At 43.5% G+C, this 14163-nt stretch overlaps 1 protein-coding gene and 1 long non-coding RNA gene across 2 annotated transcripts; one reads left to right on the forward strand and one right to left on the reverse strand.

The window, feature by feature from the left end:
* Window positions 1-2846: 2846 nt before the first annotated feature.
* Window positions 2847-4496, reverse strand: LOC133118822 (uncharacterized). Its single transcript, XR_009706446.1, has 3 exons — window positions 4389-4496; window positions 3296-3365; window positions 2847-2935 (listed from the first exon to the last, which is right to left on the reverse strand). It is a non-coding gene; the product is annotated as an uncharacterized LOC133118822 (long non-coding RNA).
* Window positions 4497-6352: 1856 nt separating this feature from the next.
* On the forward strand, window positions 6353-13864 carry LOC133118835 (histone-lysine N-methyltransferase PRDM9-like). The gene is made up of 10 exons (XM_061229096.1): window positions 6353-6515; window positions 7821-7952; window positions 8040-8311; window positions 8514-8575; window positions 8697-8887; window positions 9137-9595; window positions 9735-10342; window positions 11733-11790; window positions 13044-13176; window positions 13747-13864. The coding sequence occupies exons 1-10, from the start codon at window positions 6353-6355 to the stop codon at window positions 13862-13864; spliced, it is 2196 nt and encodes a 731-aa protein (XP_061085080.1).
* Window positions 13865-14163: the final 299 nt, after the last annotated feature.

A 14163-nucleotide genomic window follows, 5' to 3' on the forward strand; every position in this document is an offset into this window, starting at 1 on the left:
CTGGCTAACACCGTCTCCAGATTGTCAAAGAAAGACTTGACATTTTCCTTGTTAAAGGCACTTGCCCTGGCAAGGCTAGTTGCCTCTGGCTTTCTGAGAGAGAGTGTAGGGTGCCGCTTTAAGAAGCGTGTAAACCACTCACTGCTGGCTGTTTCTTTTTCAGCCCAAGCTGGTGGAAACTGCAGCTCCCAAGCCACTGCAAATTCGTATGCTAGCTTTCTCACCTCAGTTGGCGACAAACCAAAATAGATGTCAGCTGATCTTATAAGGTACTTCTCAAGCTGCAGCTCCAACTCTGGGCTAAAAACCTGCCGTGGAGATTTATACCCAACCACCGTAGTTGGGATGGCTGTCTGACTTCCTATTTCAGCTGCGGTGAACGTCTTGCAGTATCGAGCCAGTGTACGATAGTTGATGTTAAAATCCGTAGCTGTACTCCGGATTGATTTTTTGCCTAACTTCACCTGCCTCACCGCCCTTTTCTGTTTTTCTTTGATAATTCCTGACCATTCCTGAACTCTTGCTTCTTCCCTTCCTTTCTTTCTTTAAAACCAGAATCACACAATTCAATATTACTATGATAACCATTGACAAGCAGACCCAATGTGTCTACGTATAGCCTATTGGCAACTTTGGGGTAAGTAACTTGCTCCAAAATCACTGAGACAAGTTGCCCCAAACTGCCATGTTTGCTAATGTTAGCAATATCTTAAAATTAGCTTAAAGCAGGACACTAGCTAAAGTATAACAAGACACAATATTCTCTCCTCTAACAAGTGCAAATGTATAATTGTTAAGATTTTTAACTCGAAGAAGATTACAAAACATATCAAGTTGATATTTTTTTACTTTTCAATGTGAAAAATGGGAAATATGTGCTCACCTCACTTTACAGTGTGCTCTGGTTTTCCCAGACAGGATATGACATCAGACCATAAAGAGGCACAAATCTAGTATTCCACTTTTAAGTAGTGCCCTCTGGTTGTGAAAATATTAACAGTGACAACTTACCCATGTGACAACAAGCCCCGGTCTCCCCTGTGTGTTTTCTACAAGCTTAAGATGAGGATTTAAAAAATAAGATGGCAATCACTATCGACACAAGTGGAACCACTTTAAATGATTGGTATCCTTGTTTGAATACTTTGTGCGCTTGGGTATGGTAAAGTTGACGTGTTAGTCTTGAGTTTGTTTCATTACTTCCATTCATTACAACATTCAGGTAATATTCAATGTGTCATTTTTAACAGTAAAGTACTTGTAGTTGTAGTTTGGTGGGCATGTACTGAGTTGGAGTGTTGGGAGGAGACGGGTGACAGGATGTGCTTTGGCTGTGGGGTGGCTTTGTTTCGAAATAAGTTTGGGTGTTTAGGATGATGTTGTGGAAGTAATTGTTGCCTGTAATGAAGGTGGGGTTCGGGTGGGTTTGCTTGTTGGAAAATTTGTTCCAGGTTTTACAGTTGCTTGACATGGAATTTCCTCCATTAAGATAGTAGTGAAGTTCAGATGGATGTTCTTGTAATGATTGAAATTAAACTTATGGTTTTAGCAGCTGGGTACTTGGCAGAAGTGTTTCCTGAAATGTTCTTGGCTATTTCCCGCGATGTGTTTTTCTACTTTAAGCAGTAGAATGTCTAATGTCTTCAGAAAGAACTCCGGTAGTCTTTATCATATGCATCAAAAAAAAGTACATGGGATGTTGGCTAGTTTAGAAATAATTGGTATGATGCCATTGCACAGGTATTTGATGGCATACGTGTCTGTTGGACCACATTACAAAACAAGTAGGTATGGTTCCAAGACTCTTATTGCATGCATGCAGATGATAAAGTACCTTGTGGATAAAGAAATGTACAAGGCAGCTGTGGGTGTGGGTATTTTTGAATGTTGTAACAATGTGATTATTTTCTGATAAATAAAACTGGAATTGTTTGAGTGGAAGGATGGAGTTAGACTGACTTGTAAGTGGAAATTTAATAAATGAAATGGTTTCTGACTTTTCCACAGAAGTGACTTAAAGTGTTTTTTATTTTCATGTATTTTACCTCCCCTCATATTCACTGTGTAGAAGTTAAATGTGGTTAGTACTGTGGTATTTCAGTGATTTTTAAAAAAGTGGATTAAAGTGAAGTATATTCCCTTTTTGTAGCATGCAGCCAACAAGGTGTTTTGTTGTTTACTTGGTAAACGTTATTCCACATGCTGTGCATGCTATTGTTTTATGTGAAGCTAACATGGTCTCTATTTTCTTGTCAATACTGTGTTTAGTTTTCACGGTGGATTTGGAGAGAAGCCTTCAAATAAACCAGTAGTGAGAAAGCAACAAATGTTATGAAAATTGCAACAATTAACCACGGGTATAATAAATACCAAAATGCTTATTTACAAAAATGTTGGGCATCCTGGACAGCCTTAGAACACTTATCTCCAAGAGAAACAGATTTTTTAGCTTCTCCATAACAGCCTCTACATTTTGGAACTCCTTGCCTGTGGATATCAGGTCATGCTGTACTTACTGCTGTTTTGTAAAATCTCTTGAAGTATGATTGCAATCAAATCAGTGCTGCTATTATTTTATTTCATAGCCATACCATTTTACTGTTCGAACGGGATAACCTTCCATATAAATCGAATAAAACTACACCATTAGAAACACATTCTACAGAATGAAGTTTTTAGTGTTTTGCATTACTGGTTCACCGTCATTAAGTTCCATCAAACATATGGAACGAATATGGAATCAACAAATGCAAACATTCACTCTGGTTGTAAAAATACTACTTTCACATGTTAAAACTTAATTATTATCACTCACCACCGTTCCAACTTTAATATTGAAACAAACTCTTTAATATATTGTCCTCTTCTCACTTGTCCCTGTGTTCGATCTGCACTTCATTGTATGTCGCCCTGGATAAGAGCGTCTGCTAAATGCCTTGTAATGCAATAAAAGAAACAAAAACAAAAGTTCAAAACGTTTTATACACAATAATAATCATAAACAAGGGTAAGTACGAATATAAAGAATAGATGTATATCTGTGAAAGGGGTTAACATGTGGAATGGGTAGTACCCTTTGCAAATGTAACATGTGATCATTTGTTTGTAAACTGCTTCCAAAATTGATACTTTCATTTGATAGGAAACAGACTCATCAACTCTGTGCAATATATACTTGGACAAATAGTTTTGCTTGTCTGGAATCAACAAATGCAAACATTCACTCTGGTTGTAAAAATACTCATTTCACATCGGTTAAAACTTCATTATTACAACTCTGTATAGTTTCACTCACCACCGTTCCACCATGCGTACGCTACCTGGTTCTCCTGGGAAATCGCGTGGAAATTGGTGCTTTTCGCAGGCTTCCATCAAACGAGGTTTGATGGAAACGACAAACACGGAATTTTATCAACACTGAGTGGTCTGCAAAGTGTTGAATATGTTGGTTTGTTTTGAGTTTGCTTATTTGGTTAATTCACGAGGTAAAAACACATGCTGTTCAGTTTATTGAATAGTGCTAGAGTTGGGGTTACCCAGTGGGTGGGGCTACAGCAAGCCTTAGCCTATATTAGGTCCCATGGCCAGAATACGGGAGTATGGTTGAGAGAGAAGGTATGGTCAGACCTTCTCTCTCAACCCCTAATACAAATGAATTAAATGTTTAGTCTTTCCCCATTTTACTTCATTTGATATAACTGATGGTAAAATCAATGTATGATCTTTGCTCTTAGTTAGAACCAACAAGTTTGCTGCGTTTTTTCTGAATTCAGCAGACCCCTTTTTGGGGAAACTTTTTAAAACAAACGAAGACATCGGCAAACTCCTACTGTCACAAATATTAAACATAGAAAAGATGTGTTTAGCAATCAATCACACAAATTTAAGTCAAGTTATCTTTCAAAGGATCTAGCATCTAAATTAAAACTTAAGCTTCAGCATGCTGACCATAACTTTTACTGACAAAAGCAAACCGTCTGATTTTAAATAACCACGAGCTTTCAACAAACCCACAGCAGTCCAAGTTCAATGACGCTACACATCAGCACAGGTGATCCAGGATTTTTTCATTAATTATTATTAGTCCACGCAGTTATACTGTTTTGTCAATGTCACCGTGCAAATTACAGAAATATAACATTTCTTATGCAAGCAAATGATTTTGCAAGCAAATGAAAAAATTTTACAAACTACCGAAAAAACTATATCTGCTTCTGGACAACTAATTGCTTCAAATTAAGAGACCCGTCTATGTACAATTATCAACAGGAATTAAATAGTTATATTCATTTAAATGGAATAGCCTAATTACAAGGTTTGTTGAAACCAAATTATTTCATTTCGGCATACATTTTAACTGGCATATATTAAAAAAAAAAAAAACTTACCACACAAAGAAACGTGCGTCTTTCCCGCTTGCTTCGTCCAGCCATTGCTAAGGGAAGGTGCGCGCCTCGGAGACGCGCTTTATAGCACGTGTGTGTGAAATTCACTCAAGACGTTTTTCTTAAAGAGAACACGTTTAGTGTTTAATTAATTACGTTTTTTGTCGGCCTCTTATAATTTACCCAAAAGTGATATTTCATTCTTAGACAAGCCTACTTGTGTGTGTGTGTGTGTGTGTGTGTGTGAGAGAGAGAGAGAGAGAGAGAGAGAGAGAGAGAGAGAGAGAGAGAGAGAGAGAGAGAGAGAGAGAGAGAGAGATAATTGAGTATATGTAACACACCCTCACAGACAGAGACAATGAGACAGTGGATCGATACACATTTCACATTCAATAGCCTTTATCCCAAATCGCATATTGCTTAACAACACAGTAGCTTGGTATTCTTCGTCGGCCTCTTATGATTTACCCCAAGTGATATTTCATTTGTATTCTGTTCGGTTACACTTCAGCTGCATTTTTACAGCTACGCTTGTAGGGATTAATTTTCAAAGCCTCATAATTCCGCTACTGAAGATAGGATACTTCAAATCGGTTACATACGATATTCATGAGGGTGAAATTGAATAAAAGTTGCGGTCACCAGAGTCTTGGGAAAAGACTGATTGATCGATTTATCCTAATATTTTCATGACTGTTGTTACAAGTAATCGGTTTCCATATAACTATGCTTTAGATGTAACGTTAGTTAAAACACACCATTTTCAAATAATATAATAATATCAAGTAACTTAGTTATGGAGGCGGCTCAACTTCAAGGTACTGTTTGTTTCGCACATATCGTTTACTAGCTAGATGTGAATATTGCATTCGCATTTAAACACTTGCAAAGTATATATCCACAATTCTGAATTATATTCTATTCACATTCTTTAATAAGCTGACGTAGGTAATTTACAAGGTTTTATTGATCTTGGCTCTATCCCAATAATTCTTACCACTCAAGATGCGAAACTGTTATTTGACAAATATAGTTGAAGCCCAACACCTGTAGATGGTGCTATTGCATCGTATGTGTTCTCATTTCAATAGCCATTGTCTTCCTAGCTGTATCAGGGCTCTACACTCACATGTGCTGCTAAGTTGAAACAAGTAGGTGCACACATGATTGATCCTGTAAGCACACATCACTTTTAAGAAGCAAATGCTCCAAAATGGGAGCACTGCAGAGCCCTGTGTGCTATGGCTAAAGCAACCAAACTTGTATTCCAGGGAAAGCAAATAATTGGTGTAGGATCTTTTACTGCATGTTAAATCTACAGCTCCTTTTCTCTGGTCCTGTTCCAGGATAAATTAGAGGAGCTCAAAGTTTACTTCTCCAAGACTGAGTGGACCAATTTGCAGAAATGTGAGAAAGTGCGATTCAAAAGGATCAAGAGGAACCATGAAGTTATGTTAGCCCTTGGTAAGATGCTCTTTTTATTTTACACAGTGCAAGGTTGTACTTCCTGACAAGAACCAAAACACTTCATTCTGCCCTCTACTCAGTTGAAAAATGTTTTTCAATATTCATATAATAAAATGTTTTATTACATAAATTGTGAAGTGTGTTTTGTTTTTACTTTTTGCAGTTGCAAAGGCTTGCAGTTTGTCCTTGTGCCTAGATAGTACCTAGGTCTGAATTTCTGAACCTTAGTAGTTACCTACCTTTCTTCTTGGTCTTAGGGCTGAACTCCCCTGCTCCAGCTTTCATGAGGGGGCCCCGATCTCGGAGAGCCATGCTGGCAAGGGCCGCAGAGCCAAGCGACTCTGAAGATGAGGAATGGAACCCTTGTCTGGAGAGAAAGACTGGTACACAAACAGCCGCAATACACACATATACAGAACCTGACTCAATAGGCATACTGCACATTCACAATGCCACCTGTGTACTACATCACTACTCTACAGGCATATTGTACATTCACAATGCTACAAATACACTTCATATACATCTCCAGTGTCCCGGAGCTTCAGTTCCAAAATCCAGAGTGCCAGTCCTTCAGGGAGCAGTGCAGCAGGACAGGCCAGGACACAGGCAGCCTCGCTGGCTCAAACGCAGGCAGAACCTCCAGCGTCCTGCAGCACACAGGTGAAGTCAGCGGCCCACGCGCTCACAACTCCACTGGTGCTTGTGTCATTGAGGACATCGGCTGGACCTGAGGCTATTATTTCTAGTGACGGGGAAACCAGCTGTGACGGTTGTCCGTTTTCCACTTTAGCACGTCATGGTGTCGTTCATAGCACACACCGGCTGGGAGTCTTGTTGTGGGTGGGCACACACTGGGCCATTGCCTCGACCAGCGTGTGCACGGAAGGCGTGTGCTGGGAACTCAGGTTTAGTCGGGTTAATAGCGCCCTGATTGCCTCGGCTTTCAAGTAAAAAATAAACAAATCAGCACATCCTTTGTTTTCTTTATGGACTCAGACATCAATTGCAATCACTTCATATAATATGCAAAATGCTATTTTGAAACCCATTTAAGCATTAAAATACAGCTGTCCAGGCATGTTTTGTGATTTGAGGGCACTTGATCGCAGCTGTCTTTGATGAACCGCTGAAGAACACTGTAAGAACATGAATGTATGTTGTCTTCTGTGCATTGAAATATTCCTGTTCTTTTAGGAAGTGAAGAATGCTACCAGCCTCAGCAATGATGGTGACGATAGGTTTCCTGGTTCCTCCATTGTGAAGCAGAGAGAGCCATGCAAACAGAGCTCCAAACAACCAAATAATGGTATATGCAGCTCTACGGGCCCTTACACATGGGTGCCTGTTCATGTTACATCATAATGGTCTCCATCCAGTATTCTTCTCACTTTAGTTTTTTTCTAAATGAATGAGTGTCTGCAAGCTGTTGTCTTCTAAATGATGTGGAACAAAAGCAAAGAAAACCACACAATTTGAGGCTTCGGCTAGCAAACTGATGAAAAACTGAATCTTTGTCCGTTTGGCAATTGCCGATAAATAGTTATGTGATATGACATTGGGTACCCAAGACTCGTGGGACGGGCAGTGACACACTTACATGGACGTGGCACTGAATTGTGTTAGCGACCTATTACATGCGAGTTCTACTGTCAATAAAATTAAATGTACACAGTGCTTACAGATTGACACATCAGTACAACAATCATTTGTCCAAGGTTCCCAATATTGCTCCAGCATTACGTTACATTATTGACATTCGGCAGACGCTATTATCCAGAGCGACGTACAGTTGATTAGACTAAGCAGGAGACAATCCTCCACTGGGGCAATGCAGGGTTAAGGGCCTTGCTCACAATCTTATTGTGGCTACACCTGGATGAGAACCACTGACCTGGACCCAGGCCACCCTGCAGCATGTTTGTCTGTTGTATTTCGCCCACAGTTGCGTTGCTCTGTGACTTTCAGGACGATCGAAGAAAGAGCGCTTGAAATCGCAGAAGGGGCAGGCAAACGTTTACGCCCGTGGTGAAAAGCTCCGCAGCGGGCCAAAAGTGTGCTACACGGAGCAAGAGGAGCCCAGAGATGAAGATTATTTCTGTGAGCCAATGCGGAAACAAAGGCTGTTTCAATTTCTATTTCTTTGTGATTGAGGTCCAGCTATGGACAAACTCTCCCTTCTCTTAGATTGTGACGAGTGCCAGTCCTTCTTCACTGATGAATGCCCGGTCCACGGCCCCCCTTCATTCATCTTTGACTGTCCAGCGCCCGTGGGGATCCCCGACAGGGCCCGGCTTACCCTGCCACCCAGTCTGGAGGTCAGAGTCTCCAGCATCCCGGGAGCAGGCCTGGGGGTGTTCGCCAAGGGACAGACAGTGCCCAGTGGAGTGCACTATGGACCCTACGAGGGAGAGCTGACTGAGGAAGACGTAACCACGGAGAGCGGCTACTCCTGGATGGTGAGAAGGACCTTGTTGCTGAGCGACAGTGCAGTGGAGAGTTCAGTGTCGAGAGCAGTGTGGGTTTTCATAGTGTGGAAATGTTATAACAGGGTCATTGTGCAGAGATTCTCAAGTAATATAGAGCTGTATGAGTGTTTGTAGCACAGACGTAACAGGTTAACGGTGGAGAAATTAAGCCTGGCTAACGATGCTGTGTTAGATCTCCCGGAGCAGGCCCTGTGTCATTGATGCCAAGAGAGAAACCCACTCCAACTGGATGAGGTTGGTAGTAGTGCTTACAGAAACCACTGACTGCATTTCTACCTCATAATACAATGATATGATGTTATATTAATAATTTTGTTGGGCTCTTTCTTACTTCCCCGTGTTCCCTTTGACTCAGATATGTTAACTGTGCTCGAAACGAGGAGGAGCAGAATCTTGTGGCTTTCCAGTACAGAGGGTCTATTCTGTATCGCTGCTTTAACCCCATTCACCCAGGGGAGGAGCTGCTGGTGTGGTATGGGGACGACTATGCCAAAGACCTGGGTATCACCTTCGACGACCTGTGGAGCAACAAGTGCTCTTCTAAAGGTACTAATCCCTTCTCTTCCCGTCTTCTCACAGATCATTCTCTGGGTTTTGGTGTCCTGCATCTGAATTTTGTTGATTTCATGTTGATCTAAAATTTCCTTTTGACTTGTAAGAATCTGACACGCTGGAGAAAAACGTCTGTGCTAAAAAAAGAAATAATTTGAACTCATTCTCTGTTTCCTCCACCAGGGGGGGAGGATATTACTTCTCAGTTCTTCCCCTGTACTCAGTGTTCGCTCTCCTACACAGCAGAGATCTACCTGCACAAACACATCAAGCACTCTCACCATGAGGAATATGTGAGACTGCTCAGGGCAGGATCAGTCACACCAGAGAGTCTCCAAACCTCCACCAGCTCCCACAGGCACTGTGCACCCTCTCAGACTGGCCCAGATACAGTCAGACTCCCAAAACAGGTGGAAACCAGCAGCAAGAGAGCGCATGCATGCGCCCAGTGTGGAAAGAGTTTCAGTCGGGAGGCACACCTTAAACGACACCAGCAAACTCACACAGGGGAGAGGCCGTACCACTGCGCCCAGTGTGGCAAGAGTTTCAGTCGGGGGCGAACCCTTAAACGACACCAGCGAACTCACGGAGGGGAGAGGCCGTACCACTGCGCCCAGTGTGGGAAGAGTTTCAGTCACGGGACAGACCTTAAACGACACCAGCGAACTCACACAGGGGAGAGGCTGTACCACGGCGCCCAGTGTGGGAAGAGTTTCAGTCGGGAGGGAACCCTTAAACTACACCAGCAAACTCACAGGGGAGAGGCCGTACCACTGCGCCCAGTGTAGGAAGAGATTCAGTGTGGAGGGAAACCTTAAACGACACCAGCGAACTCACACAGGGAAGCCGTACCACTGCACCCAGTGTGGGAAGAGTTTAAATCACGGATCACACCTTAAAAGACACCAGCGAACTCACACAGGGGAGAGGCCGTACCACTGGGCCAAGTGTGGGAAGAGTTTCAATCGGGAGGGAACCCTTGAACTACACCAGCGAACTCACTCAGGGGAGAGGCCATACCACTGTGCCCAGTGTGGGAAGAGTTTCAGTCGGGAGGGAACCCTTAAACTACACCAGCGAACTCACACAGGGGAGAGGCCATACCACTGTGCCCAGTGTGGGAAGAGTTTCAGTCGGGAGGGAACCCTTAAACTGCACCAGCGAACTCACACAGGGGAGAGGCCATACCACTGTGCCCAGTGTGGGAAGAGTTTCAGTCGGGAGGGAAACCTTAAACGACACCAGCGAACTCACACAGGGGAGAGGCCGTACCACTGCGCCCAGTGTGCGAAGAGTTTCAGTCTGGAGGGAACCCTCAAACGACACCAGCAAACTCACCCAGGGGAGAGGCCGTACCACTGCGCCCAGTGTGAAGAGATTCAGTGTGGAGGGAAACCTGAAACGACACCAGCAAACTCACACAGGGGAGAGGCCGTACCACTGCGCCCAGTGTGCGAAGAGTTTCAGTGAGAAGGGAACCCTCAAACGACACCAGCGAACTCACACAGGGGAGAGGCTGTACCACGGCGCCCAGTGTGGGAAGAGTTTCAGTCGGGAGGGAACCCTTAAACTACACCAGCAAACTCACAGGGGAGAGGCCGTACCACTGCGCCCAGTGTAGGAAGAGATTCAGTGTGGAGGGAAACCTTAAACGACACCAGCGAACTCACACAGGGAAGCCGTACCACTGGGCCAAGTGTGGGAAGAGTTTCAGTTGGGAGGGAACCCTTGAACTACACCAGCGAACTCACTCAGGGGAGAGGCCATACCACTGTGCGCAGTGTGGGAAGAGTTTCAGTCGGGAGGGAACCCTTAAACTACACCAGCGAACTCACACAGGGGAGAGGCCATACCACTGTGCCCAGTGTGGGAAGAGTTTCAGTCGGGAGGGAACCCTTAAACTGCACCAGCGAACTCACACAGGGGAGAGGCCATACCACTGTGCCCAGTGTGGGAAGAGTTTCAGTCGGGAGGGAACCCTTAAACTACACCAGCGAACTCACACAGGGGAGAGGCCATACCACTGTACCCAGTGTGGGAAGAGTTCAGTCGGGAGGGAACCCTTAAACTACACCAGCGAACTCACACAGGGGAGAGGCCATACCACTGTGCCCAGTGTGGGAAGAGTTTCAGTCGGGAGGGAACCCTTAAACTACACAAAATTGCTGCGTCACAGGTTCGGTTGAAATGTAAGTTATGTTAACTCATGCTGTGGTTATGTTCACCCGTACGGTAAAATCTGAATGTATATTAGGGTCTGATTCAGCTTCTTTCAAAAAGGGATTTTTTTTCAAAAAACGTAAGCTCTGTCGGGTTAAAGAGAGCTGTTTAAAGTGTACTGGAACTAATTGCACTATTTTTGCATTTTTTGTTAAATGTTGATTGTAAAATCTCTACAACAAATAAATAATGTTTGTGATTCCGAAAACGCATGAGGAGCATGGTAATCTGGAGAACACATTGTAGTTGTTGGATGAAATGAGCAAGGTAATGTAATGTAATGCAAGGTGAACATAACGTGTGCTACAGCGTTTTGTGGTGGTCTATTTCATAACACTAAATACAAGTGCGAGGAATTAATTTAATAGCGACTTCCACTCATTGCACACCTGTGTGGAGAACACTCCACAGTGTTCAACCGTGTCCGCGTGGTGTTTTTGTAATTTGGAACCGTGACCGTTTTTTTTGTTTTTTTTTATATTCCTACTGAACTTATATTTTCAAACTTTATTTAAAACATTTATTTTCCTTTGCACTTTGTTAGAGGCGCTTAGCCTGAGCCTCCACTAACAGCTATCCGTATGGCCGTCGTTTTGAGTGCACGCTGCCCTCTCTGCAGACAAACAACTTGCTATGTTCCATCACCGGGATCTGTCGCATCGCTACAAAGAAGAGAAGTAAGTGAAAATGCCATTGAATATGTCCTTGAAGCGTGCTGAAGTGGTTGTGGATTGTTCGAACTAAAGCCACTACAACATATTTTTCTGTACAAAAAAAACAACTTTATTATAAATATAGCTACCGGACTTGACCAAATTAGCTGGTCATTTACTGAAACTTGTTTTTGATAAATTGTCTTTTTATTTTATGGGCTATTTCATGCGGAAATAGTATTTATTCTGAAATAATCTACGGAGTCATTCGTCCCACTGAAACAGAACAATGAACTCCAAGAAGAAGATTACAAATGAATGCAAGTTTCATGAGCTCATTTTCAAATGTTTCTCAAAAAAAACAAAACAAGATAAAATCATACAAAAAAGAGTTCATTCATTTTGACAGAATGAAAATGTGTTCCTTCATTTACGTGGTACCTCGCTGCAATTACACCTACTTGGCGCTGGGAGTCGCCAGTCCGCCACATAAATTAGATTTAGCCGGCGATACTTTGATAAATTAAACGCCTGTTCGGTCTCTGATTTAAACTATACATGAAGCCATTAGTTATATTTAGTTTGGTAATATTTAGTAAGGGGGTAGTCTTATTTCATATTGATAAATGTATTTAGGCAAGCTTGGTTGACTTGTAACGTACCAGTAACTGTTAGTCTCGTGAGCGTTCATTTCTGCTCCTCTCCATCCTCGTAAACATTGGTATTTTCATTTGTATACTTGCGCTGCTGATCCTTGATAAAGCTTTTGCGTTTGGAAAAAGAGGAAATTGCAATACGCGGGGGCAATATTTCAACTGCCTTTCTTCTAGCATCAGGACACCACAAATCCGGGATTTCTTCAAGCATCAGGACACCACAAATCGGGGATTTAGATGGTTTTCTAAAATGTACAAAGTTGTGAACTACACCTCAGCGATTGGACGGGTTTCCTGTGGTTCGGCCTTGCTAATTGCAGCTTGTATCCATATTTAGAAGATATATTTTTGTCCAAGAATTTGGACACTGTTTGTGTCATTTTTAACACTTTCTTCTGAAGAGAGTGTTAAATTCCAAACCTGGCTCTTTCAACCTGCCACCTAATTATCCACTGATTTAATCGGCAAAAACATTGTTCTCTCCCTCTCCACCTCAGCTGATGTGTGGTGAGCATTCTGACACAAAATGGCTGCCTTTGCCTGCTACACATTGGTGGTGGTTGAGGCAAATTCCCCCCTCATCCCTCTCTTTCTCTCTCTTTCTCTCTTTCTCTCTCTCAGTGCTGTGTGAGGCGTGTAGGGAGAAGCACAACCTCTACTCTGGGGTGACAGAGCTGTTCCCTGTGCGCATGGCCTCCTACATGCTGTTGCCCTACACCCTCCCTGTGCAGTCTGCGTACTGCATGGCCCAGAGGTAAACTGGTCATTGTGTAAGAGTGGTGTTGGGGTATCAGTGCTGTAGGAGTGATGTTGGGGTGTCAGTGCTGTGGGAGTAATGTTGGGGTATCAGGAGTGATGTTGGGGTATCAGTGCTGTAGGAGTGATGTTGGGGTATCAGTGGGGTAAGGTGGATGTTTTGTGCTGTAGGAGTGATGTTGGGGTATCAGTGGGGTAAGGTGGATGTTTTGTGCTGTAGGAGTGATGTTGGGGGATCAGTGCTGTAGGAGTGATGTTTGGGTATCAGTGGGGTAAGGTGGATGTTCTGAGCTGTAGGAGTGATGTTGGGGTATCAGTGCCGTGAGGTGCATGTTCAGTGCTGTAGGAGTGATGTTGGGGTATCAGTGCTGTAGGAGTGATGTTGGGGTATCAGTGCTGTAGGAGTGATGTTGGGGTATCAGTGCTGTAGGAGTGATGTTGGGGTATCAGTGCTGTAGGAGTGATGTTGGGGTATCAGTGCTGTAGGAGTGATGTTGGGGTATCAGTGCTGTAGGAGTGATGTTGGGTTTTCAGTGCCATGAGGTGGATGTTCTGTGCTGTGCTCCAGGCTGGTGGAGTGGATACCTGAGGTGACAGAGGACATGAGGTGGCTGTATGGGGTGGCTGACTGTGTACAGACAGGCGTGGAGAGGAGGAGCTCCCAGCACGGGCAGGTGAGAGACTGACCCATTTTACACCACTAATGAAGACATGCCCAGCCTGCTACACCCCCTCCAGACCTCACTGCTGAGCCTTGATGAAGGGCTTTTCACATACTGGTGTGTTTGAAAAAAAATCATATTGTTCAACCCAAAAACTGTAGCAAAGAGCTTTCCGATTTAATGTGCTGTCTGTGTTTTGTTGCTGGGCTGAAGTGAAAACGTGCTCCCACACCAGCCCTTTTGGGAGAAGATTGGACGCCCCCCCTGCTCGAGACATAAAGCCTCTTACCCCAGAAGAGTGAGCCCACAGACACTCCCTGTCC

The sequence above is a fragment of the Conger conger genome, chromosome 19 (genome assembly GCF_963514075.1).
Source record: "Conger conger chromosome 19, fConCon1.1, whole genome shotgun sequence".
NCBI classification, from domain to species: domain Eukaryota; kingdom Metazoa; phylum Chordata; class Actinopteri; order Anguilliformes; family Congridae; genus Conger; species Conger conger.